At 42.2% G+C, this 24,582-nt stretch overlaps 1 protein-coding gene across 2 annotated transcripts in view; it reads left to right on the plus strand.

The window, feature by feature from the left end:
- ANAPC10 (anaphase promoting complex subunit 10) overlaps nucleotides 1-24,582 on the plus strand; it is a 125,732-nt gene that overhangs the window by 11,843 nt on the left and 89,307 nt on the right. For both annotated transcript variants that reach the window (XM_089670495.1, XM_089670496.1), the window contains exons 3-5: nucleotides 1,036-1,159; nucleotides 3,193-3,283; nucleotides 9,226-9,346. In XM_089670495.1, coding sequence (XP_089526621.1) covers nucleotides 1,045-1,159; nucleotides 3,193-3,283; nucleotides 9,226-9,346 — 327 coding nt within the window. In that variant the 5' untranslated portion in view covers nucleotides 1,036-1,044. The remainder of the gene's footprint in view (nucleotides 1-1,035; nucleotides 1,160-3,192; nucleotides 3,284-9,225; nucleotides 9,347-24,582) is intronic.

Genomic DNA, 24,582 nt, shown 5'->3' on the forward strand with positions numbered 1-24,582 from the left:
TTGGCAGTGGCCATCTTAAGTAAAGGCAGATGATTCATGTAGCATTTACTTCCTGGAATCCATCTGCCCTTAGCTCAGGCATGCAGGCAGGAGGATGTGCTTAACCCTTCTTAAGACTCCTGGAATGTATGACGACATTTGGCTAGGCATGGAAACCAGGAAATAACTGAAGAAACGTAAAGAAAAAATAAAACAAGGAAATACTGTATATTATACTTTGCTATATTTTAACCAATGCTTGCAGTATAAGGATTAAAAATAGTCAATGTTGACTGAGAGAATTTAGTTCCATGTTAAGTGACGTCTCTTAGGGCTCGTTCACACTTGACTGTTTTACCAACGCTTGCCAAACGCCCCTATAGCGTCTGGCAAGCATTGGTCCGGCGTTTGCGGAGTGTTTTTTAACGCTCGGCAAACGCTCCGCAAATGCCGCATGTGCGGTTTAGCGGCGGTTGCTAGGCGTTTGCCGAGCGTTAAAAACGCCCTACAAACGCCTATAATGAAGTTTGAATGGTGTTACCGCTCCGCAAACGCCCCACAACCGCGTCGCAACCACACCACAAACACCGGCCGGGCGTTTGCGGAGCGGCACCATAGACTAGAATAGGAGGCTTCAACGCCTCCTGACTCGACCAGAGGCGTCCGTTTTGCCGTGACACTAACGCTCCCGTTAGAACAGCACCATGTGCTGCAATGTGCAAAATTGTCTGAGGCATTTGGGAAGCGCTAAAAACGCTTCCCAAACCCCTCTTTGCTGCCTGCACACAACGCTAGTGTGAACGTAGCCTAAGTCTGCTGAGGCTATTCACTCTGCATCCAAGATAGCCGCTCCAAGGAGCAGTATCAAGGTTTTGAAAGTCTACACAAGGGAGGATTTTACAGGTCAATAACACTCCTAAAATATGTTAAATGCACATATATTCTTATGGGAAGAATGTTGTTGAAATGAATAGTCTGGCAACAGTGTATTTTGAAGAATGATTTATGGGTAAAATCTCTTTATATTCATGATAAGATTTATTTTTTGGTCTGCAGTAGTTGGAAATGACAACACCGAACAAAACCCCACCAGGCGCTGACCCTAATCAGTTAAAAAGAACTGGTACTGTTCGAGAAATTGGCTCCCAAGCAGTTTGGTCTTTGTCTTCTTGTAAACCAGGTATAATATTAAAAATTAATTGTGCTAATAAAGATTTGAAAATTTGTAAATCAATTGTAAAAATGTTTGATTTTCTGAAATCCCCCTTGTTTGAGTACACACATGACTAATATACTGTATTTGTCTGGGTGAACGGGAGATGGTTGAATCCTATACAGGTTTGGTGTGACCATTAGGCTCTCTGCCGCTAGTTCTCAGGTCAAAAAGATTTTATTTTTCTTATGGATTTTACACATGATTTCAATACAGAAAATGTAGAGATATAAACAGCCTCTGGATGATTAAGCCTTTAAGCACTGATCCATAACTAAAGTATTATTTGGGTTTACCCAGCAATTGAAAGTACACTCTAATAAAGCATGAAATTATGGTATTCATTTCTGCATTGATTCTGTGTGTTAGGCTGTCCTATTGTGCAGTTCTCTGTATTCAATACAATGAGTCAATTTTGAATACAGGGCCTGTGTGAAGATGTGACACCCTCTCTAGAAGACTACAGGGGGTGTGGCCATGATGACTTAGGCGTATAATAGGAGGTTGGATTATACTTAGTGCATCCAAGCTGAAATTAGGGTGATGGAAATGTATTTTAATGGTGTGTCTGCAGAACACAGCAAGGAGGAGATATTAAGGCCTCTTACACACGATGAGAATATTGGACAAATGATCACGTGATTATTTTTGCATGCTAGTCTCATACTGAAATTGAATAGGTTACTAAAGTTACAAACCTTCTATTTAGACTGAATACAACTTTGGAAGTGTTGTAATATATTATAATGCATTCTTTTGTCTCCTAGGATGCACGGTCTTTGTCACTCGATTTTCTTTTTTCGTACAATTACTGTGCTAATTACACTAAAATCATTAATTTTGTTATCTTATGAGAACATTTTTTGTGCTTGTCCCTTCAGATATTTTTGCATGAACTGTTGTGATTGGCTGTGTATTGGACGATGGCTCCATAAGCGGTTTTTTTTTTTCATCCAATTCAATCATCGCGTGTACTAGGCATAAGTATTGCGATTTAAGCTGATATTTTGCTAGTGTTAGTAGCAGCTGAGGGTGTAGCTGGGCTTCTTGGTGAATTGAGTGGACCTTATGAATTTAAAGTGGTTGTAAAGTCTTAATATCTTGAAAAGCCCACCATAATCATTACCTCTATGATACTCCCCAGAAGCTACAATTTGCTGTTTTTTTTACCTTTTTTAGCTTGTAAAACTCCTCATCACGTGACTGCAGTCTACCTGCATTGATAAACATTGAGCGGCTGGTAGGCGTGTACATTCTCTCTCTCACAAGATGGTGGGACAGTGCATAGCTGGCTGGGTAGGGAGAACTGGGACTGACAATGGTAGAGGAGCATGTGACATGCATACATGAGAGGCAGAACTGGGTGTGGTAGATCGGAGCTGGCTGGCTGTGGACAGGTTAGACCGACAACAGTCTATGGAAGCATTAGTGAGTAGCCACATTCAGCGTTGTCGGTTTGAGAGAGGAGGGATGTTGAATGTGGTTTGATTAGTTAGTTTTTCTCTAATTAGCCATTAATAAACTGAAAAGGTGAATAATACAAAAGTCAATGTCAGTAATCAGAGAATTCTTGTGCAGACCACACTGCCAGGAATTTTGGCTGGAATACCACTATAAGATAGCAACAGTGAATTTTGCATTTAGAGTTACTGAGTGGGCTATTTGTTACCTGAAAATGACCTTTTAAAGGTAGTATGCAAAGCCACTTCCAGCAGTTTTTGGTAAACTTCTTTTGACAGTAAAATGGAGATACAGTCAGATATAACTATATAACTATAAATTGTATTTTAGCAGAAACGCACCTGTGTTTGTGTAGTGCTCTGGACCTTAATGGAGAATGTTGAGATTGATTTAATTGGACAAACATATACTTAGAGCTAGCATGTTAATTAAAGCAGAAAACGTTTCTTTGCACTTTGGAAGAAGAAGTAAGATAATTAAAGTCTGAAATGCATTTTTTACATTGCAACATTATCTTTTTTATTTTTTTATTCCCCAAGGGTTTGGAGTCGACCAGTTACGAGATGACAATTTGGAAACTTACTGGCAATCCGATGGATCTCAACCTCATTTAGTGAATATACAGTTTCGGTAAATATTTGTCTTTTTATTGCTTTTATGCACAAAGTGGTTGAGCTGCGGTAGCAATCTCTTGAAGCTCTGTGGGTAATGGTTTAAACCCTTGACACGTTTAATTTTTCTGCAGGTAAAAAAAATGTGCAATTATTATTTTTGTCTCAGGAGCTTGTAAAGCATTGCACCAGTGATCAGCATCACTGGTGCCATGCAGGTCTCCTGCAAATCTGTACGAATATCTGCTTGCTTGTACGGGATGTACGAGCAAGTAGATATACTGACAGGAAGATATAATTAACTACCACAGTGCTCCACAGAGCCGTGGTAGTTCACTGAGGACTACAAGCTGACAGCCGCTAAGGCTGTCAGGACCTATAATCTCTTATTTACAGAGGACTGTAAATGAGTAATGCAGCCCGGTGAGTGGAACCCCTCGCAGCCACTTTTGTAAAAAATTTGACAGCTAGCGGCGAAAGAAGTTCCCCTGCCATCAAAGTGGGAATCGGTGGCCGTTCTCATCATAACATGTTACACCCTGAATATGGATGTAATTTGTTATGAAAGGTGAACTTATCCTTTAAACCAATGACAACTCAAAAATTCAGATTTTCCCTTACTTTCAATCCTGGCTTGGTTGCAATGGTCACTAAAACAATTGGAGAGTGCAGCAACAGGCACACGGACAGCAATAAAAACATGACAGCGGTTCTGTCCCTTCCATATTTTATCGAAAACAGGAGGAAAAGATTGTGGACACGGGTTTGATTTAATTTTTTGTGCCTCACCGTAACTAAGTTACAAGGTGACAGTAAGATAGTTAAAGTAGAACTATAAACCAGACTCTTTTTAAAATTTTGGATAGTGTAAGGGTGGGTTATAATTCCTATTGGTTCATTTTCTGCTATATGTGCCCAATAGGGGGAAATATACCTTCAATTCCTTTCCCATTGTCAAAACAGGAAGTGAGAGGAAATCCCTGAAAAGTAAGGGATTCCCTTGGAGACCCCCAGTCCATCAGAACTAGTGTCCCCATTGGAAGATTTCCCTTCTATTACATTTCTGGGGACAACCCACAATTTGGGATTTTCTTTTACTTTCACTTTCAATGCTAATGGTAAACAGGACAAACAGAAAGGATAAATCTCTCTAATGAGGGCACAGATATCAATAAAAACTGACAGGTGCTCTAATCCCTCTCCACTCTGTCCAGAAAAAAAGGCTTTGCCTTTAGTTATACCTTAAACATGCCAATAACTTGATTGATACTCAGAGTGGATGAGCTTTAACATGATTGACTGTAAGTAGATGTTTACCTGTCTGGTAATTGCTATAGTTTACTCCTCTTATGAATCCTGAAGCTGGTAGGAAACACCCGGTCTGCTGTCGGGCTTTGGGCAGAAAAGATGATGGGTTGGTATTATGTAATTTTATCCTATTTTTGTGTCAAGCCTATGCCCAACTTGCCTGGCCAAAGGACATGCTCCATTGTACTTTTAGAATGCAAAGGAGTAGTACTTGGGCCATCCTATGGGCAGCAAGAGATAGCTCCTGGTAGACTGGTCTGTGGATCAGAATTGCTTGCATCAAGATAAAAAAAACATTGATAGGTTTAGTATCACTTTTAAGTAACATTCCCAACACACATGAAGTAGACTATACAAGGTGCACTCCCAAATCTGTGTGCTTTTATCACTCAACTTCATGAATAGACCTCTTACAACAGAAAAGGTCTATAATCTTCAAAGGTTTCTCATCCACTGTTTCTCCTTCCACTGTTTCTTACCAAATAACCCCTTAAATTATAGGAGGTCCAACAAAGCTTCTGAAGTGTAGGAAAGCACTGGATTACTGCACCTTATGAAAAGCATTTGATGAGTACCCTGGGCTACTGCATTCATTTGTTACATGAAGCAATAGAAATATTTTTTGACTGCAGTGAGCACTATGGTTTATTCTTCTCTTTGAGCTATTGTCTTTTTGGGAAGAAATGGTGGGTGAAAATGCTTTCAAGATTGAATGTTGCAATTGATGAGGAGTGGTGGAATACAGCTTTTCCATCCTTGATGACAAATGCTCTGATAAACCTTTTCCATTGTGAGAGGTCTATTTATGAAAGTGAGTGATATAGGCACACAGATTTGGAAGTGCTCCTTGTGAATCTTGCCTCATATTTGCTGGAAATCTTACTGAAGATATAATTTTAAGACTTTTTTTGAATGGTGTGGACATTTGTGTTTTGGGACTACTATATGAATATATGACATGGTTTTCATGTTTTTTTATGTTTTGGCAAATTTACGGTATACATATTTATTCTGTCAGTTATTAGCGCTGCACTGTTAACTTATGATGCAACTTAAGGCTTTTTCCCATCGTGTGTTATTGTATTTATGTAGTTCTTCCTACAGTGGAGGTCTTCCATTAAGCCATATAGATTACAACATTATTTCCTTTACATGAGGTTGTGTGGTCACTATACCCTTTCATAGCGTCTGTTGTATGCAGTAGTATAAACCAGGCCAGGTTGCTGCAGAGGCAGAAGTGTCATTCACGTGATACTTACCCTGTTATGTGCAGGGTTATGGACAGAATTGTCACCTTTTAGATGTGGCATCATTACTTATCATCACTCTAACCGTTATAACAAACTTGATATATTGTGGTACTATATTTTTAAAAAGTGTGACATCTGGGAAAGTTAGCTCATGAGGTAGATAGGTTTTTAATGAATTATGGCAGTCCGAGTTTTTGAGTTTATAATGGCTTGCCAGCACACTTTTATTAAAACAAAGAATAAAATGTCATATAAAGTTGCCCATGAAGGGCTTCACAATGCAAACCGTTTACTGAAAAAATGCCGAGCCACTTGGCTCTCTTTTCAGCAGCACTGCTGCTCTCTTTACTTTGGTTTATTATACCTGTCTCACCCAACCCCCTCTTGGCTTACTCAGCCGAAACAGATGTAGCACAGGTCACAGGTCCACTCCCTGGCCTCTCAAAATGAGGTCTCCAGGCACCCTGGGTTCTCACACGCCTCCTGAGACTCACAGACTCCCTCCAGTCCCTTTTACTCGCTAGCCACTTTTCTCTGTCTTCACAGACTTACACAGCTGTCCCGATTCTCTTAGTCTTGTAGGCAAGGAATCCCCCAACATGGGTGCAGTTTCCTGCCAGGAACACACAGCTCTCTCTTCTCACAGGGGCTCTGTCTCCAAAATACAAGCCTTGAGCTGTGGTCAGGCCTTGCTTATTATGAGCGAACTTGCCTAACTTAAACTGGAAACACATCATCCACAATCCATAAAAAAAAAGTCACCTAGTCTCTTCAGTATTAAGCAAGACCCAAACTAATAGAATAATATGATAATACAATACAAAACAGATTATACAGAATCCCTGCTGCCCTGGTAAATGCCTGTAAAATTTCTGGATATGGTGTTACCAGGTAACAAATTGTTTTTCCCCAATCATCTTACAGGACAGCATATGAGAGGACAAGCAAAATAAATAAATAAAATAACTTATAAGGACCTATTCTACAAGGCTTAGTCCTGAAAGAGTAAGGCAAGTTGGATTTGTCAAATCACTGTAAGAAAATTGGACCAGGTGGCAGCTCTGTAGAGCTGTTAAAGCAAACCACTGTTCATCCCGAGGTTAAAGACCAGCAAAAAGACCAGTAAATCCAATGGGAGGTCCTACTTACTTTTAAAATGATGTAGAGCAGCCTAACTCAACATTTTTAATCCTGATGAACCCATAAAATAATTTTACACATTGGTAGTCAGGAGGAAGAATAAATCCCTTACAGAGGTGGTCAGAATGCCACTTTTTCAGATAGCTAAAAGGATTATTTGCGTCATGCTGCTGGCTTGTGAAGTGGCGATGGTCCTCGGACTATGGAGGCACCATCAAATTGAAGGTCAATCAGAAACAGCTCAGGGACCCCCTAGCAACCTCTGGAAGAACCCTAGGGTTTCACAGGACCCTGGTTAAGGACAGCTGATGTACCGTGTGCACTGAAAACATAAATCTCATCCACCTGTCTATGGTGTTCTTAAACATCTTAGCAACTTACTTGGGACCTGCAAATAGTACCAAAGGATCACTTTAGATTTACATAAAGCCATACAATTTTTTCTTTAAAAAAAAAACAAAGGAAAAAATAAAACACAGAGACGTTGCTTCCATCATTAAAACGGTTTGAAAATAAGAAAGGAATCATCAATTCCTATGCCCTTTAACTTGGAGTGAGTTTTATCCAGGCCCCCAAGTCTACTGTAAGAACTATTGAGTCCAGAAAAACATACTGTAGGAATGCATAATAGCTAGGCCATGACTTGCACTGCAATTCCTGGTGTGGTCAAATAGCAACACAGAATTAAAAAAATGGTGTACAAAGGGGTGAAAAGATACGCCCTATGTGTACAGGAGGGTGAATAGATGAGCCCTCTGAGCACGAAAATTACATTCTCAGAAAGTGTTAGATTGCCAATCAGTCACTAATCCATGCATTGCTACTTGGGGGTGTAGGAATGGACCCTGATGTATTAGATCAGGGGTGCACATATTAATTTCATTGCGGGCCACATCAGCATTATGGTTGCTCTCAAAGGGCCAGTTGTATCTGTAAGACTGTGTAAATGTACCTACTCTTTATCATATTAAAGAAGTGCCTCTTCATTCAAATTTTACTGGTTTAATAAGACTTTAGCTGTGAAAGGCAGATGCAAACCAGCACGGAGCCCACTCACACTCCTGTAGCAAATGTTTCAAGTCTCAAAAGGAGTCACACACTGCAGGTATCATCCACAAGAAATTTTATTGGAGACTGCTCAGACAGAACATGGTCTACCATGGTGTTCTGTCTGAGCAGTCTCCAATAAAGTCTCCAATAAAGATGATAAAAGTGGTGTGCAACACTCCTTTTCAACTAGCATAAAACTGTATTATTCTCATAATTATAAGCAGATGATGTCCAGAGCAGCCACCCTCTTATCAGATGTTCTGATTCCTCCCTCACCATCAAATGTCAAGAGTCCTCCACCCTCCCTTCAATCACATTGCAACTCCCTTAGGTTGTGCAGTTGCCTGGAAGAAGCTGAAGGCAGAGCTGGGAAGCAGAAAGTGCAGGGTCTGGGGGACCAGAGGAGGGCTGCAATTCAGCTGCCAGAGTCTGCTGAATCCTGAGACCAGGGGAGGAGGAGATGAGGGGGTGCTTCAGCTGCACAGAGAGGTGCATGATCTGTAAGAGGAGTTCTGTCCTCCTCTCTGCTGCCAACGGCTTGGATGGGCTTGACAGACACAAGCCTCTCCGTGACTGTACAAAGAAGGGCAGGATCTTGTGGAGGAGTTCTGTCCTGCTCTCTGCTGCTGACTGTGGGGGAAGAGACGAGGGGGGTGCCGCAGCTACAGGAGAGGTGCGAGGGCCACATAAAATGGCCCCACAAGCCTTGTATTCGATACCTGTGTATTAAATCATTGTTGATTAGGAGTGTTAGGAGTCCCTGAGCTGTTTCTGATTGACCTTCCAGTAGACCTGTTTTTTTTAAACTGCGTATTAGAATTATTTTTTTATGTCAGTTGTATATCATCACTTGTATCCTTTTAAGAGCTAGCCACTGAACCTAGATTTTATTGTAAAAATGGATCCAATGATTTCATAATGGAATAACTCATTCACCAAAGAGCTGCATTCTGTGCTTTTTCAATTGACAAAATACGGTTGAATCTTAAATTACTGTTTTGATCCATGGACTGCAAAATGCTACACTTGAGGCTTCCTGTAGTTTATTGTTTGACGAATCTTGTTTATGTATGTAACTGTGCGCCAAGCCTTTGCAAATTATTTCAGGCATAAAGCTTACATTTCCCAACTTTAAAAAAAGTGCAGCAAAAACATTTTGATGAGCTTTCATTGTGGTTCTCTTGCTATGTGTTTTTATTTTTCTGGCTTATAGAAGAAAGACTACTGTGAAAGCTTTATGCATTTACGCTGATTACAAGTCAGACGAAAGCTACACACCAAGTAAAATCTCGGTCAGAGTGGGAAACAACTTCCACAACCTTCAAGAGATTCGGGTAGGTTGATTTTGTATGTTTTTATTTTACCGAACAAAGTACAATTGGTTTCAGTATTTAGCACTGTAAGTTATGGGTTGTTAAATGTATAAACTTTAACTATTTCCAAGTTGACATCATGCGGTTTGGATCTTTTCCTGATTGTGTAACTATTTTCAGTGCATCCAGTTTCTCTGAATCATTTTTTTCCTTGTTTTAAAGGAAACCTGTGCTGAAGGAAATATGAAGACTGCCTTTGGTGATCCAGTTGCCTGGCTTTCTCTGGCTTCAGTATATTTTCACTAACCCAGACTAATGCAGTCAACTACATCTGAACTTTTACTTGTTTCGAGCAAGTCGCTCAAAATATTGATCAGCCTGAAAGCCAGGCAACTAGTTTGCACAGAATGAAAGTAATCGCTGTGGCAGCGATTCTGTAATTAGAAAAAAAAATGTAAATAAATATATATATATATATATATATATATATATATATATATATATATATATATATATATATATATATATATATATATATATATACACACACACATGCCAAATAAAACCAAAAACTTTTTTAGCACACTCAAAATACTTGTGACTAAATGTAAATTAAAGAACTTGTGTAATGTAAATAAATGTTACCAAAATCAAGTCCACCAAAAAAAAACATTATTGTCCATAAATTTATTAAACCACAAATCCTTAGTTTAGGTGTTGGAATCATCAATGAAACACATCTTGCTCTTTGGTGCTGCTCCTCACAAGAGTGGGGAAATCTACAAATGACATACAAACAAACAAGAAATTTAGTAACTTTAAAGGCTGTAGTGTTCAATTCAACTGCAAATTGGCCACCCACAAAATTAAGATAGAGCGTGTACACCAACACTCCCAGCATGGGTGCTTCTCTGTGTTCACACTTTTAGTCCTGGATAGCAAGTGCTGTCAGATGGATAAATAGCTGCAGCTGGAGGACAGATCAAAGCTCTGTACAAAGGCACAGTGTGCTTCAGGGGATCTCATGGATGATATCACATGCGGAAGGAGCAGTGGGCATAGCTATGTGTTTCGAAGGACCTCCTTCTTTGCAAACTCCAAATTAATGGATGCAGAAGATTCACTGGCCAGTATGTATCTAATAAACAGCAAAGATCAGCAGTGTGGACAGCAGGACAGACTATGGTTTTTATTTTTTATATCCTGTTTTGGAGTCGTTTAAGTGAGCTTAATGTGAAATGGTTTTGAATTGTTTTCTCATTATTTACAAATTATATCTTTGTCCAGTGTTATAAAGGAATTATGTGGTATAGTTAATTGCCAGGTGATCTCTGGTTTAAATTTTTTGGGATCAGTAATATTTTTAAAGTGACCCTGATCTAGCTTAAAAGTCTTTCTCAGGTATTAACATTTGCTGGAGTGCAGACTTCAAGACCCGTCTTCAGACTAATTCCGATGTCTCTGTGGAGCAACTTGGATCATAGGCCTAGGAATGTGGAGCCTTTATTTCATCCCAAATTGAGAATTAGATTTTAGTTACAAGTTCCACACCCTCTTAGTACCATTAAAGCTTACCATACACTAACAGAATTTGACAAGAAATGTTTTGCCTTTGGAACGTTCATTCAATTTGCTAATGGTTAATAGTAGTCAAATTGATGGTCGTTTTTGACCAAAGTGATGGAAAAAAAAATTGAAGTAGCAGAATGTAACATTTTTCTCGAATGAACAAAATTTTACCTGTGAATGTGGTCTTGTTTGGGAAAAATCATAAGAACAATCACACACATTGTAATGAAACCTGTTGCTTATGTTTGGGATTACAATTAAATAGCAGATCTGCATGAAATTTTAAGGGCTTTCGAATTAAATTAGTTGATGGCAAAAAAGAACATTCTGAGAATGTTTTGCAAATTAAATTCTACTACTATATGTCTAGCTTTAAACAATGTTTCATCATTTTGAAGGACAACTGTAGCTTCAATTAAAAAAAAGTACTTTAAGCCAGCTATCCCTAACCTCCTTAAACTTATCTACATTAAGCCCACCACTCTAGTCTCTTACTTATCTCTGTAGCACAGCTGCATCCTGTTCCACTGTTTACAGCTCAGATCAGAATCTTCTGTAGTACAACTAGTTCATATAAATTTCCCATTTCCCGAACATCTCCGCTTCCAAGAGATGGCCCCATACAAGTCTATTAGGGCTCACTGAGATGGCAGGGGACTTCACTTTGGTAACATGAATAAGCTAGAATCAACGCAGCAATTTCTTCTTATTTCATGGAATTAAAGTGGCTCTAAAGCCTAAATAATAAAATCCCAGTTGAGGTTTTTTTTTGTGTTTTTTGTTTTTTTAGTACTGTGTGTTGGTCTGTATTTTGTTTAGGAGGTTTGCTGTCACTTCCCAGGCAGTAGTGAGGACAATTCCCATCTTGGACAGTTGCTTTGTAACAGTGATAATTGTAAACTTTTGGTTTTTCTTTCACTTTTTGTCCTGATAATAATTATCACCTGAACAAATAGGGTGAATCCCCCCAGTTGGGACACTGCAGTAAAACCCGACAGTTGCCAAGCATTTCCTACTGTATCCAAAACTAAACAAGTTTAGCTTTAGATTTGCTTTAATGCTATTAAGGGCTCATTCACACCATGGTGCAGAGACATCAATTTTTCTGCATGTGTTCTGAAAGGACACAACAAATTCAATTGTTCTCTCTGTGTCCTGTTCACACCACAACGCTGGTATCATGTGCAGATTTTTTCTGCGCAGCAATGTGCAACATATATAAACTCATTGAAAACTGGTGGAAACTGACATCTATGCAAGTGAAATCTGTGCGTAAGTTTCAATCAGTTTGCTGCACTCATGATGTGAACGAGGCCTAATGCTTTGGATGAAGTTAGGTAATGTTTTGGTAAATTTGAGAAAATAGTCCCACTTTATTTACTACTAGCTTGGTTTGTAAAGCCTGAAAACTGGAGACCAGACTGTGCTTTTAGACACTGCCATAAAGTTCCCCTACCTCTATCATATTGCATCTCATTTGTAGTGCCACCTGCTAGTGAAATGTGGTGTGATTCTGCAACCATTTAGATGTGAAGCAAATCTGTGTTTAGCCTACCTAGGGAAAATAAAACTATAGTACGACATGACCCACATTGTGTTTACTCACATTCAAATTGTTGAATAAAATAGAATTTTGACCAAGTGGAGAGATTAAAAAAACAGGCGTTAAGACAACAGGAGGTAGGAACATGAGTTAATATAGTTAGAGGGAGTGGTATGGGCTCACAGAAAAGGAAGGCCAGTTCTGTGTTTGAGCACCCAAACATACTTGACTGTTTCCAGGCCTCCCACTTTCTCACTTCCAACATTTGGCTTATATTGTCGTCATTGATGCACCCGGGAGGTCACTATAACTTATATTTCTGGAAAGCCTTACAGTTGCTCCATTTCTTCCGTTCTTTAGGGCCCCCCTACGCAGTATAGATATCCAGTGATGACATTTGAGGTGTTTTGTATGAATAGTAGTGTTCTGCCCTAAACACTAACCAAGATGTACTCCTTTCTGATCTCCCCGCTGGAAAGCTTTACGTTACCATGCCTCAATAAATGGGAGGCAGATCTTGGTAAAAATATCACACCTGATGCAAGCCGAAACATATACCTTGAAAACCTTGATATGCACTCTCATACAGGAGAGTAACTTTAAGCTATTAAGCAGATGGTACCGCATGCTGTCTGTTTTATGAAACTATTTCCCTGAGACCTCTGTTCACTGCTGGAGGTGCCAGGAGGAGCAGGAGACGTTGCGCCACATCTTTTGTTTTTGTCCAAAACTAGAGCAGTATTGGAAGAAGGTGCACAAAAGTTTATGGACTATCTGTTTCCGGTGGACCCCACCTTTTTTTCTTTTTCATCTTTCTGAAATCTCCCTTAAGGCCTATAAGAAATCGATGGAAGACCAGGAAATCCAGGACGACAGCACTCCAACAATCCACTTTATTCGATATAAACATTAAAACCAAATGACAGATGGAACAAGTACAGTGGGGGACAAGCAGGTAGATGCATTTCACGCTGATGTTAGCGCTTAATCCAGCGGTTCTCAACCTGGGGGTCGCGACCCCTTTGGGGGTCGAACGACCATTTCCCAGAAGTCGCCTAAGACCATCGGAAAACACATATTTCCGATGGTCTTAGGAACCGAGACACCGCTGCAGTCTCCGGCGATGTGTGGGCGGGATGATACGCTGCTGTCACCTGGCCACACCTCCGGGATCGCTCAGCAGCTCCGCCTCCTCGCCGCTGATTGGCCACAGGAACTGTAGCTCAGGAGAGGCACACAGGCGGCCAATCACCGGCGAGGAGGTGGAGCTTGGAGAGGAGGAGCCGAGCGGCAGCGCGCGTACATCAAAGAAGACCGAGGGAGCTGCCGGAGCAAGTGAAGAGGAGAGCGGCCAGAGAAGGAAGACAGCTGACAGGTAAGTGAGAGAGCGAGCCCAGGCTGGAGCAGGGGTCAGCAAAGTAAGTATCATTGGTGTCAGTGGGAGGAATAGTGCCCCATCATTTGTGTCACTAATACCAACGATGGGGCACTATTCCTCCCCCCACTGACACCAACGATGGGGCACTATTCCTCCCCCCACTGACACCAACGATGGGGCACTATTCCTCCCCCCACTGACACCAACGATGGGGCACTATTCCTCCCCCCACTGACACCAACGATGTGGCACTATTCCTCCCCCCACTGACACCAACGATGTGGCACTATTCCTCCCCCCACTGACACCAACGATGTGGCACTATTCCTCCCCCCACTGACACCAACGATGTGGCACTATTCCTCCCCCCACTGACACCAACGATGTGGCACTATTCCTCCCCCCACTGACACCAACGATGTGGCACTATTCCTCCCCCCACTGACACCAACGATGGGGCACTATTCCTCCCCCCACTGACACCAACGATGGGGCACTATTCCTCCCCCCACTGACACCAACGATGGGGCACTATTCCTCCCCCCACTGACACCAACGATGGGGCACTATTCCTCCCCCCACTGACACCAACGATGGGGCACTATTCCTCCCCCCACTGACACCAACGATGGGGCACTATTCCTCCCCCCACTGACACCAACGATGGGGCACTATTCCTCCCCCCACTGACACCAACGATGGGGCACTATTCCTCCCCCCACTGACACCAACGATGGGGCACTATTCCTCCCCCCACTGACACCAACGATGGGGCACTATTCCTCCCCCCACTGACACCAACGATGGGGCACTATTCCTCCCCCCACTGACACCAACGATGGGGCACTATTCCTCCCCCCACTGACACCAACGATGGGGCACTATTCCTCCCCCCACTGACACCAACGATGGGGCACTATTCCTCCCCCCACTGACACCAACGATGGGGCACTATTCCTCCCCCCACTGACACCAACGATGGGGCACTATTTCCCCCCCCCCCCCTGACCCCAATGATGGGGCACTATTCTCCCCTCCACCACACTGACATCAATGATGGGGCACTATTCCTCCCACTGACACCAATGATGGGGCACTATTCCTCCCCCCACTGACACCAACGATGGGACACTATTTCCCCCCCCCCCTGACCCCAACGATGGGGCACTATTCTCCCCTCCACCACACTGACATCAACGATGGGGCACTATTCCTCCCACTGACACCAATGATGGGGCACTATTCCTCCCACTGACACCAATGATGTGGCACTATTCCTCCCACTGACACCAGTGATGGGGCACTACTCCCCCCACTGACACCAGTGATGGGGCACTACTCCCCCCACTGACACCAGTGATGGGGCACTATTCCTCCCACTGACACCAATGATGGGGCACTACTCCCCCCACTGACACCAATGATGGGGCACTACTCCCCCCACTGACACCAATGATGGGGCACTATTCCTCCCACTGACACCAATGATGTGGCACTATTCCTCCCACTGACACCAGTGATGGGGCACTACTCCTCCCACTGACACCAGTGATGGGGCACTACTCCCCCCACTGACACCAGTGATGGAGCACTACTCCCCCCACTGACACCAATGATGGGGCACTACTCCCCCCACTGACACCAATGATGGGGCACTACTCCCCCCACTGACACCAATGATGGGGCACTACTCCTCCCACTGACACCAATGATGGGGCACTACTCCTCCCACTGACACCAATGATGGGGCACTACTCCTCCCACTGACACCAATGATGGGGCACTACTCCTCCCACTGACACCAATGATGAGGCACTATTCCTCCCACTGACACCAATGATGTGGCACTATTCCTCCCACTGACACCAATGATGGGGCACTATTCCTCCCACTGATACCAACGATGGGGCACTATTCCTCCCACTGATACCAACGATGGGGCACTATTCCTCCCACTGACACCAACGATGGGGCACTATTCCTCCCACTGACACCAACGATGGGGCACTATTCCTCCCACTGACACCAGTGATGGGGCACTATTCCTCCCACTGACACCAGTGATGGGGCACTATTCATCCCACTGACATCAGTGATGGGGCACTATTCCTCCCACTGATACCAACAATGGGGCACTATTCCTCCCACTGATACCAATGATGGGGCACTATTCATCCCACTGACATCAGTGATAGGGCACTATTCCTCCCACTGATACCAATGATGGGGCACTATTCCTCCCACTGATACCAACGATGGGGCACTATTCCTCCCACTGATACCAACAATGGGGCACTATTCATCCCACTGACATCAGTGATGGGGCACTACTCCTTCCACTGACACCAATGACATGGCACTACTCCTCCCACTGCAAAATTACAGTTATGAAGTAGCAATGAAAATAATTTTATGGTTGGGGGTCACCACAACATGAGGAACTGTATTAAGGGGTCGCGGCATTAGAAAGGTTGAGAACCACTGGCTTAATCATTACCACGGGGTAAAGATTTTCCTTGTCTTCCATTGTGCAGCACGCGAGCTGGACTGGCACCTGACTTGAAGAGTTGTGAAGGGATCATTAGAGGCTACTCACCTGAAGCAGTGATATACAGTGTATAAGAAATCAGTCTTATGTCAGTTGCTTAACGCCGCTTAAGGCCTGTATTGCTTTGCGATGGAAGGACTTGCGCCCCCCCCTCCCATCACGCTGTGGCTAAACAAGGTGGAAGATATAAACTTGAAACCTGGTGCTCTCTGCTCAAAATAAACGGGACATATATTCTAAATCGTGGCTCCACTGGAACATGTACAGTGAATATAAAATGTCTACACACCCCTGTTAAAATGTCAGATTTCTGTGATATAAAAAATTTAGACAAAGATAAATAATTTCAGAACTTTTTCCACCTTTAATGTGACCTATAAACTGTACAACTCAATTGAAAAACAAACTGAAATCTTTTAGGGGGGGAAACAAAAAACTAAAATAATGTGGTTGCATAAGTGTGCCCACCCTCTTATAACTGGGGATGTAGCTGTGTTCAGAATTAAGCAATCACATTCAAAATCATGGTAAATAGGAGTCAGTACACACCTGCCATCATTTAAAGTGCCTCTGATTAACCCCAAATAAAGTTCAGCTGTCCTAGTAGGTCTTTCCTGACATTTTCTTAGTCGCATCCTACAGCAAAAGCCGTGGTCCGCAGAGAGCTTCCAAAGCATCAGAGGGATCTCATTGTTAAAAGGTGTCAGTCAGGAGAAAGATACGAAAAAATTTCCAAGGCATTCGATATACCATGGAACACAGTGAAGACAGTCATCATCAAGTGGAGAAAATATGGCGCAACAGTGGCATTACCAAGAACTGGACGTCCCTCCAAAATTGGTGAAAAGACAAGAAGAAAACTGGTCTGGGAGGCTGCCAAGAGGCCTAGAGCAACATTAAAAGAGCTGCAGGAATATCTGGCAAGTACTGGCTGTGTGGTACATGTGACAACAATCTCCCGTATTCTTCATATGTCTGGGCTGTGGGGTAGAGTGGCAAGACGGAAGCCTTTTCTTACAAAGAAAAACATCCAAGCCCGGCTAAATTTTGCAAAAACACATCTGAAGTCTCCCAAAAGCATGTGGGGAAAATGTGTTATGGTCTGATGAAACCAAGGTTGAACTTTTTGATCATAATTCCTAAAGATATGTTTGGTGCAAAAATAACACTGCACATCACTAAAAGAACACCATACCGACAGTTAAGCATGGTGGTGGCAGCATCATGCGGTGGGGCTGTTTTTCTTCATCTGGAACTGGGGCCTTAGTCAAGGTAGAGGGAATTATGAACAGTTCCAAATACCAGTCAATATTGGCACAAAACCTTCAGGCTTCTGCTAGAAAACTGAACATGAAGAGGAACTTCATCTTTCAGCATGACAACGACCCAAAGCATTCATCCAAATCAACGAAGGAATGGCTTCACCAGAAGGAGATTAAAGATTTGGAATGGCCCAGCCAGAGCCCAGAATTGAATCCGATCGAAAATCTGTGGGGGGATCTGAAGAGGGCTGTGCACAGGAGAAGCCCTCGCAATCTGACAGATTTTGGAGTGTTTTTGCAATGAAGGGTGGGCATATATTGCCAAGTCAAGATGTGCCATGCTGATACTCATACCCAAAAAGACTGAGTGCTGTAATAAAATCAAAAGGTGCTTCAACAAAGTATTAGTTTAAGGGTGTGCACACTTATGCAACCATATTATTGTAGTTTTTTATTTTTACTTCACTCCACCTAAAAGATTTCAGTTTGTTGTTCAACTTAGTTGTACAGTTTATAGGTTACATTAAAGGTGGAAAAAGTTCCGAAATTATTTATCTTTGTCTGATTTTTTTTACATCACAGATACCTGACATTTTAACAGAGGTGTGTAGACTTTTTATATCCACTGTATGTTTACTCTGATGAGTGTAAGGCCCTACTGGAGACCGGTTCTGGGAACTGACTTTTCAATGACCTTTTAATCGTCCTGCAAATGCCAACACTGCACTTTTCTGCCTCTTCTCTCAAACACCTTGTGGCGGTTGCACCCCTTTTGGCTATCTGCCCTAACAGACCAGGAGGACATTCTACGGGAGTGGCAATATTTCTTTAATAGAGTAACCGTGGCATGGCGTCGGTGGGATCGGTGTGGGACTCATTTAAATTGCATACCTGCATGGTGCTGTCAACACGTATTAATAGACTGAAAGCCTCCGCCAATCTCGTTTTGCGGCAAGCCATCAACCACTTGCATTCCTTGACTAATACTTTTCAGACTGACCCCTCCCCCTCAAATTACACCTCGTTATGCTCCTATACTCGTCTTGTCAAACAGTTACATTTTGTAAAAGCCAAACAATAATTTTTTTCACTCGGCAGCGTATTTTTGAACAGGGGGAACGGGCTGGTAAATTATTAGCTTATCTGTCTCATCAGAACTCTAGATCGCCAGTAGTCATTACGCTTCCGGACCTAAGCGGGGCCAGTGTCTCTGATCCAAAGCTGACTGCCGCTGAGTTTTATAGGTACTATACTTCTCTATACTCTTCCCAGGTGACAGTTACGACTCAAGAAACCTGTACATTTTTGCAAACCATAGCTCTCCCACGGTTGTCTGCATCGCAGAAAACTGACCTTGAGGCTCCTATCACTGTTGAGGAGATTGCTACGGCAATTTCTACTCTCACCCCGGTGAAATCTCCTGGCCGTGATGGACTTCCCGTTTTATTCTACTTACTCGGAGGCTTTGATCCCACAAACTGCTACTCCTATACGAAAATATTTTTACTGAGGGTGTACTGCCTGACTCTATGCGTGAAGCCCTAATAATAGTGATCCCTAAGCCCGGTAAGGACCTCTCTCACCCAGAATCATATCGGCCTATTTCCCTGTTGCAAGTAAATATCAAGATTTTGGCTAAAATTGTATCTACATGTCTTAACCAGATCATCATATCCTTGATACACGCTGACCAAACGGGATTCATGCTGGGGAAAAACACTGTGATGAATATTCGTCGGTTATTTTTGAATGTACAAGCCTCCCACGATGAGGTTGATACTAGAGCAGTGGTGATGCTTGACGCTGCGAAGGCATTTGATTTGGTGGAGTGGAGCTACCTTTGGGCATGCCTAAATAGTTTTGGGCCCAACTTCATTAAATGGGTATAATTGTTGTATTATTCCCCCATTGCTAGAGTGGCCGACAATGGGTGGTTATAGGAAACCTTTCCCCTGGGCTGAGGGACCCGTCAGGGCTGCCCTTTGTCCCCCTTACAGTGCGCACTGGCGGCGGAACCCCTGGCCCATTTGATAAGGACTCATCCTGATATTAGGGGCCTCCGTGTTGGCTCTCTGGTGGAGTCCATTGTAATGTATGCAGATATGCTTCTCTAGCTGGCTGACACAGGCCCTTCTCTTAGGGCTGCTCTCCGGATCATTAAGGAGTTTGGAACACACTCCAGGCTGCGTATCAATTGGAGTAAATCGCAGATCCTTCCCCTTGACACCTTTCCTCCGTCATACATTTTGAATACTATGCCGCTACGTAGAGTCTCTACAGTCCAGTATATGGGGGTTTCTGTCACCAGGGAGTCTCAGAACTACCCCATGCTTAACATCGAGCCATTATTTACCACCCTAAAAGCACGCATCCAATCATGGACGAGGCTTACACTGGGGGTCATGGGTAGAATTAACCTATTTAAGATAATTCTGCCTAAATTCTTATATATATTTTGGCACTCCCCAATACTGCTACCCCTAAAATTTTTCAAAACACTCAAGGGAATCCTAAATTAGTTTGGGGATCGGTCAGACAAAAGCTCTTCTGGCTCATACTTAAGAAACCTACTACGATGGGGGAGGGGGCCCCTTCTGGACTTTCACTCGTATTACCTGGCAGCACAGCTTTACCACTTTTTTCACCTATCTAAATCGGAGGCCGTTCGGTACCAGGCTCTGGTGATTGGGCAGCCCGGACGTCCCTTATTTTCTCCATTTAGAGGTGGTTCTGCTTGACGGTGGACATCCTGGCACTCAGGCACCGCGTGACATGTTACAGCTCCACCATAGATGCATATGGGAGCTGACCCTTGGATGCATGAACGCCCCTGTGCATCATTCACATGTTCCCCTATGGCTCAACCATGTCTGAACTCCTCACAATCCTGAGTTGTGGTCTTCGAGGGGCATCATCTACTTTCACCAGGTGGTTGCTCCCACTGGGCCCAGGCAGTTTCAAATCTTAAAAGAAGAGTTTTACCTCCCTAACCACATGCTATTTTGGTATTTGCAGCTCCGTCATGCCTTAAGAGCCCAGTTTATGGAACTGGTCCCTTCACCCCAGCCCCTAACCTTAATGGAGGTGGTGCTTGAGTCTAAACCTACCAAGTTTATCTCGGCTTTATACACTGCACTATGCAATCCCACTGCGGTTGGTGTGGTGGGGTTGGCTAGATCTCGCTGGCAACGGATGTGAGGCACCTGGAATCGGAGATCTGGGACGAGGTGTTAAAGGATGTCAAATTGGTGTCGCCGAGACTCCCCGACAGGCTTACCCAGCTCTATATCTTGCATCAAGCCTACCTCACTCCAAGTTTCTAGATATTGACCTGAATAGAGTCCCCTCTGCCCCCGTTGCCTTGGGGAGGCTGGCACCTTTTTCCACCTTTATATAGTCCTGCCCAATTGTCCAGACGTACTGGGCACAAATCATCAAGTTTCTGCATGATCACATGGGTTCACCACTGCAACTAGACCCTAGAGTGTGCCTCTTTTTGGATTTTTCCCTGATATACCCGAGGACAAATTTCTTGTCACACTCTTACGTGAAACTCTATTCAGCGCCTGTAAACTGTTGGCAACTGTCCCCACCCTTCAGACATGGTTGACTGAAGTCAATTCCACTCTACCGTATAAGAACCTAATTTACATTCACAGAGGCTGTCCCGAGAAATACAACAAAATATGGGATAGATGTCTATTTTCCCCTGCCACTTAAGCGGCTTGCCGTGGTAGAGATACTGGGAGTAGGGTTTTCCCTGTCTCTCCCCCCCCCCCCCCCGCCTGACTTTATACTGCTTTATCCACAGGCTCTTGGTATTATTTTATTTACTAAAAGTTGTTTGACCTGTGATATGTTTTGCTGTTCATGCATTTTTCGTTGTTCTACTCACTCCCTGGCTATGTTCCCTATTGTAACCCAGGAAATGTCTCACTGTAGTAACATATGTTATTTATGTACCATGTTTTTGTTATTCCCCCTTTTTTTTTACCCTCCCTTTTTGTTTACTTTATTTGTATTTCTTTTGTATATGTTTTTTTCTTTTATGAACAATAAAGTTCTTTAATGTTAAAAAAAAAAAAAAAATCTGGTCTGAGCATGTAAGCCCTTTATATGATAATTTATACTGGGGAAAAAAATGAATGCAAATGTATTTAAATGCCTTCAGCTCTGTGTATACAAGGGAGAATGGGGAAGTTCAAGTCCATAATGGGGATAGTATTAATAGCCCCAAATTAACCCCAATGGCTCAAACTTGATATGGTCTACATTTTTAGACAAAATAAAGGTGAATAAAGCACCCAGACCAGATAGCTTACACCCATGTGTCCTCAAAGACTTGAGCTCTGTTATTTCAGAGCCATTGTTTCTAATTTTTAAAGACTCTGTAAAGTAGAACTATAGGCAAAACTTTTTTCATTTCGGATAGAGTAGGGAACCACTGTCAGATTTTCTTTCCATTTGCACCCCACTGAGGAGAATTACTTCTACCTCCTGTCCCATAGCAAAAACAATAAGTAAGAGGAAATCCTGCAAATTAAGGGAATCCCTTGGGGGGCCCCCAGGTCACCAAAACTAGTGTCCCTATTGAAAGATTTCCCCTCTCTTACTTTTCTGGGAATAACCCAAAATTTGGGATTTTTATTTACTTTCAGTTTCAATGATAATAATAAACAGGACAAATAGAGATGGTGAATCTCCCTAATAAGGAAACAGACTGCAATAAACCTTATAGGTGTTCTAATCCATCTCCAGTATGTCCAAAACCAAAAACAATGTTTTGCTTTTAGTTACAGTATACTTTAATGACTGACATGGTACCACTGGATTGACATAAGGCCAATGTGGTGCCTATACTTAAAAAGGGATCATAGTATTTACTGTGCAGTTACAGACCGCAGTTAGTTTAACTTCTATAGTTGCGTAGATACTGGAGAGTTTAATAAAAGACCACATAGAAGAATTTTTGCTAGAAAATAATATTTTTAGCAATAGACAGCATGGATACATGAAAGACAGTGGTTGTCAAACAAATCCCTTTTTTTATGAGAAAGTAAGCAAAAACATATACTATACGCAGCTAATGTGTAAGGTAAAGTCTACAGGCTTAGAAAGTTCAGTTAATGAATAGAAAACTGGCTAAAAGTTCATATTCAGATAGTAGTGATTAATGATTCATACTCTGAATGGTTTAGGTTATTAGTGTACCCCAAGGTTCAACGTTGGGACCCTTACTTTTTTAATATATTCTAAAATTATAGTGTTTGATTAAAAGTATAATTTCTGTGTTTGCAGATGACACCAAACTATGCCGTGGAATAACATTCTCATAGGATGTCTCCAATTTAAAAGCTGATCTCGGTGCACTGTTTATTGGGAAACTGTGGCAAATGAGGTTTAATGTCGATAAATGTAAAGTTATGCACTTGGGGCCTAAAAACATGCATGCATCATACGTACTAGGAGAAGAATAGCTGGGGGGAGTCAATGGTGGAGAAAGATATGGGTGTTCTGGTAGATCAAAGACTTGCAAAACTGCAGTTTCCAAAGCGAGCAAAATACTTTCTTGTATTAAAATAGGTATAGACTCCAGAGGGAGAGAGACATATGTTTGCCCCTGTACAAATCATTAGTAACACCTGATCTGGAATATGCAGTTCAATTTTGGGTATCAGTAAATAAAAAGGGTATCAAAGAACTGGAGAGAGTGCACAGAAGAGCAACCAAACTGAAATTAGGCATGGCGGAGTGCAGCTATGAGGAAAGATTAGCTGAAGTGAAGTTTTTCTGTCTTGAGAAGAGGCGATTAAGGGGATCTGATCACCATGTATATATACATGAGTGGTTCATATAGTGAATTTGATGCAGAGTTATTTACTTTCAGGTCATTATAGAGGAAAAGGAGATATATATTTAGAGGGAAAGAGATTTAATCTCTAAATACGGAAAGGCTTCTTTACAGTAAGAGCTGTGAAAATGTGACAGACTTAAGAACTAGTTCTGGCCAGCTCGGTAGATTTTTTTAAATAACAATCTGGATGCATCCCTAAATGCAAAAAAAATAACTGGATATTAACAATTATAAGTAATAACACCATAAATAGTTGATCCAAGGAATATCTGATAGCCTTTTGGGGGATTAGGAAGGATTTTTGTCATCTGCAGGAGCAAATTGTAACAATGCTTTATTGTAGAATTTTCTGCCTTCCTCTGGATCAACTGTGAGTGAAGGACTGTGTGTAAGGCTGTTTACTATTTGTTTTTTTTTCTATTTGTTAAACTCTATGGACTTTCTGCAATCTAACTATGTAACTATGACACTGTTTCCTCCAAGGACATTGTCCTTTTCCAGGACAGAATAGTCGAAAGCTATGTGTAAATGTTAACTTTTAACTGCACATCCTTGAGTCCTACTATAGGAAAAGTGTTTCTACTGCTATTTTGCCTTTCAGATGACTAAAAGGTCTGTTTATTTTAAAATTCCCTTGGACCTACCACATGCAGGAAAAGATTTTATTATGTAATCATAGGTCAGAACAGCCAGAGGATAATACATGCTTCTTTTCTTTCCAGCATGATTGTTGACACACAAATAAACTAGAAGATAAACAGCAAGTGTGGTAGGGCAGTTTGTGAACTGTTTCGTTCTTTAATTGGATCCATCAGAAAATATTTTGCTGCTTAGACGTCTTGTACTGTATAGGGTTCAATAGCCATGTTAGGTCTGATATACAGGATTTGGTACCAGAATCACTTTTCTGCACGTTTCTGCCATTTGAAAAGATCTTCTTTTGTCCTGTCTTTCTAACAATTTTAAAATCTGCCATACAAGTAAATCTGTGCTGAAAAATATGGAAGCTGCCTATTTGAACTTTTTCTGGTAATACAAATTGCTTGGTTGTCATGCTGATCAAAGTGATTTCTGAGTCACCGATTCACAGCAAGTATGTAGCA

This window comes from Staurois parvus, unplaced genomic scaffold (assembly GCF_062004578.1).
Source record: "Staurois parvus isolate SC_StPar_1 unplaced genomic scaffold, SC_StPar_1.0 ptg000090l, whole genome shotgun sequence".
Classification (NCBI taxonomy): domain Eukaryota; kingdom Metazoa; phylum Chordata; class Amphibia; order Anura; family Ranidae; genus Staurois; species Staurois parvus.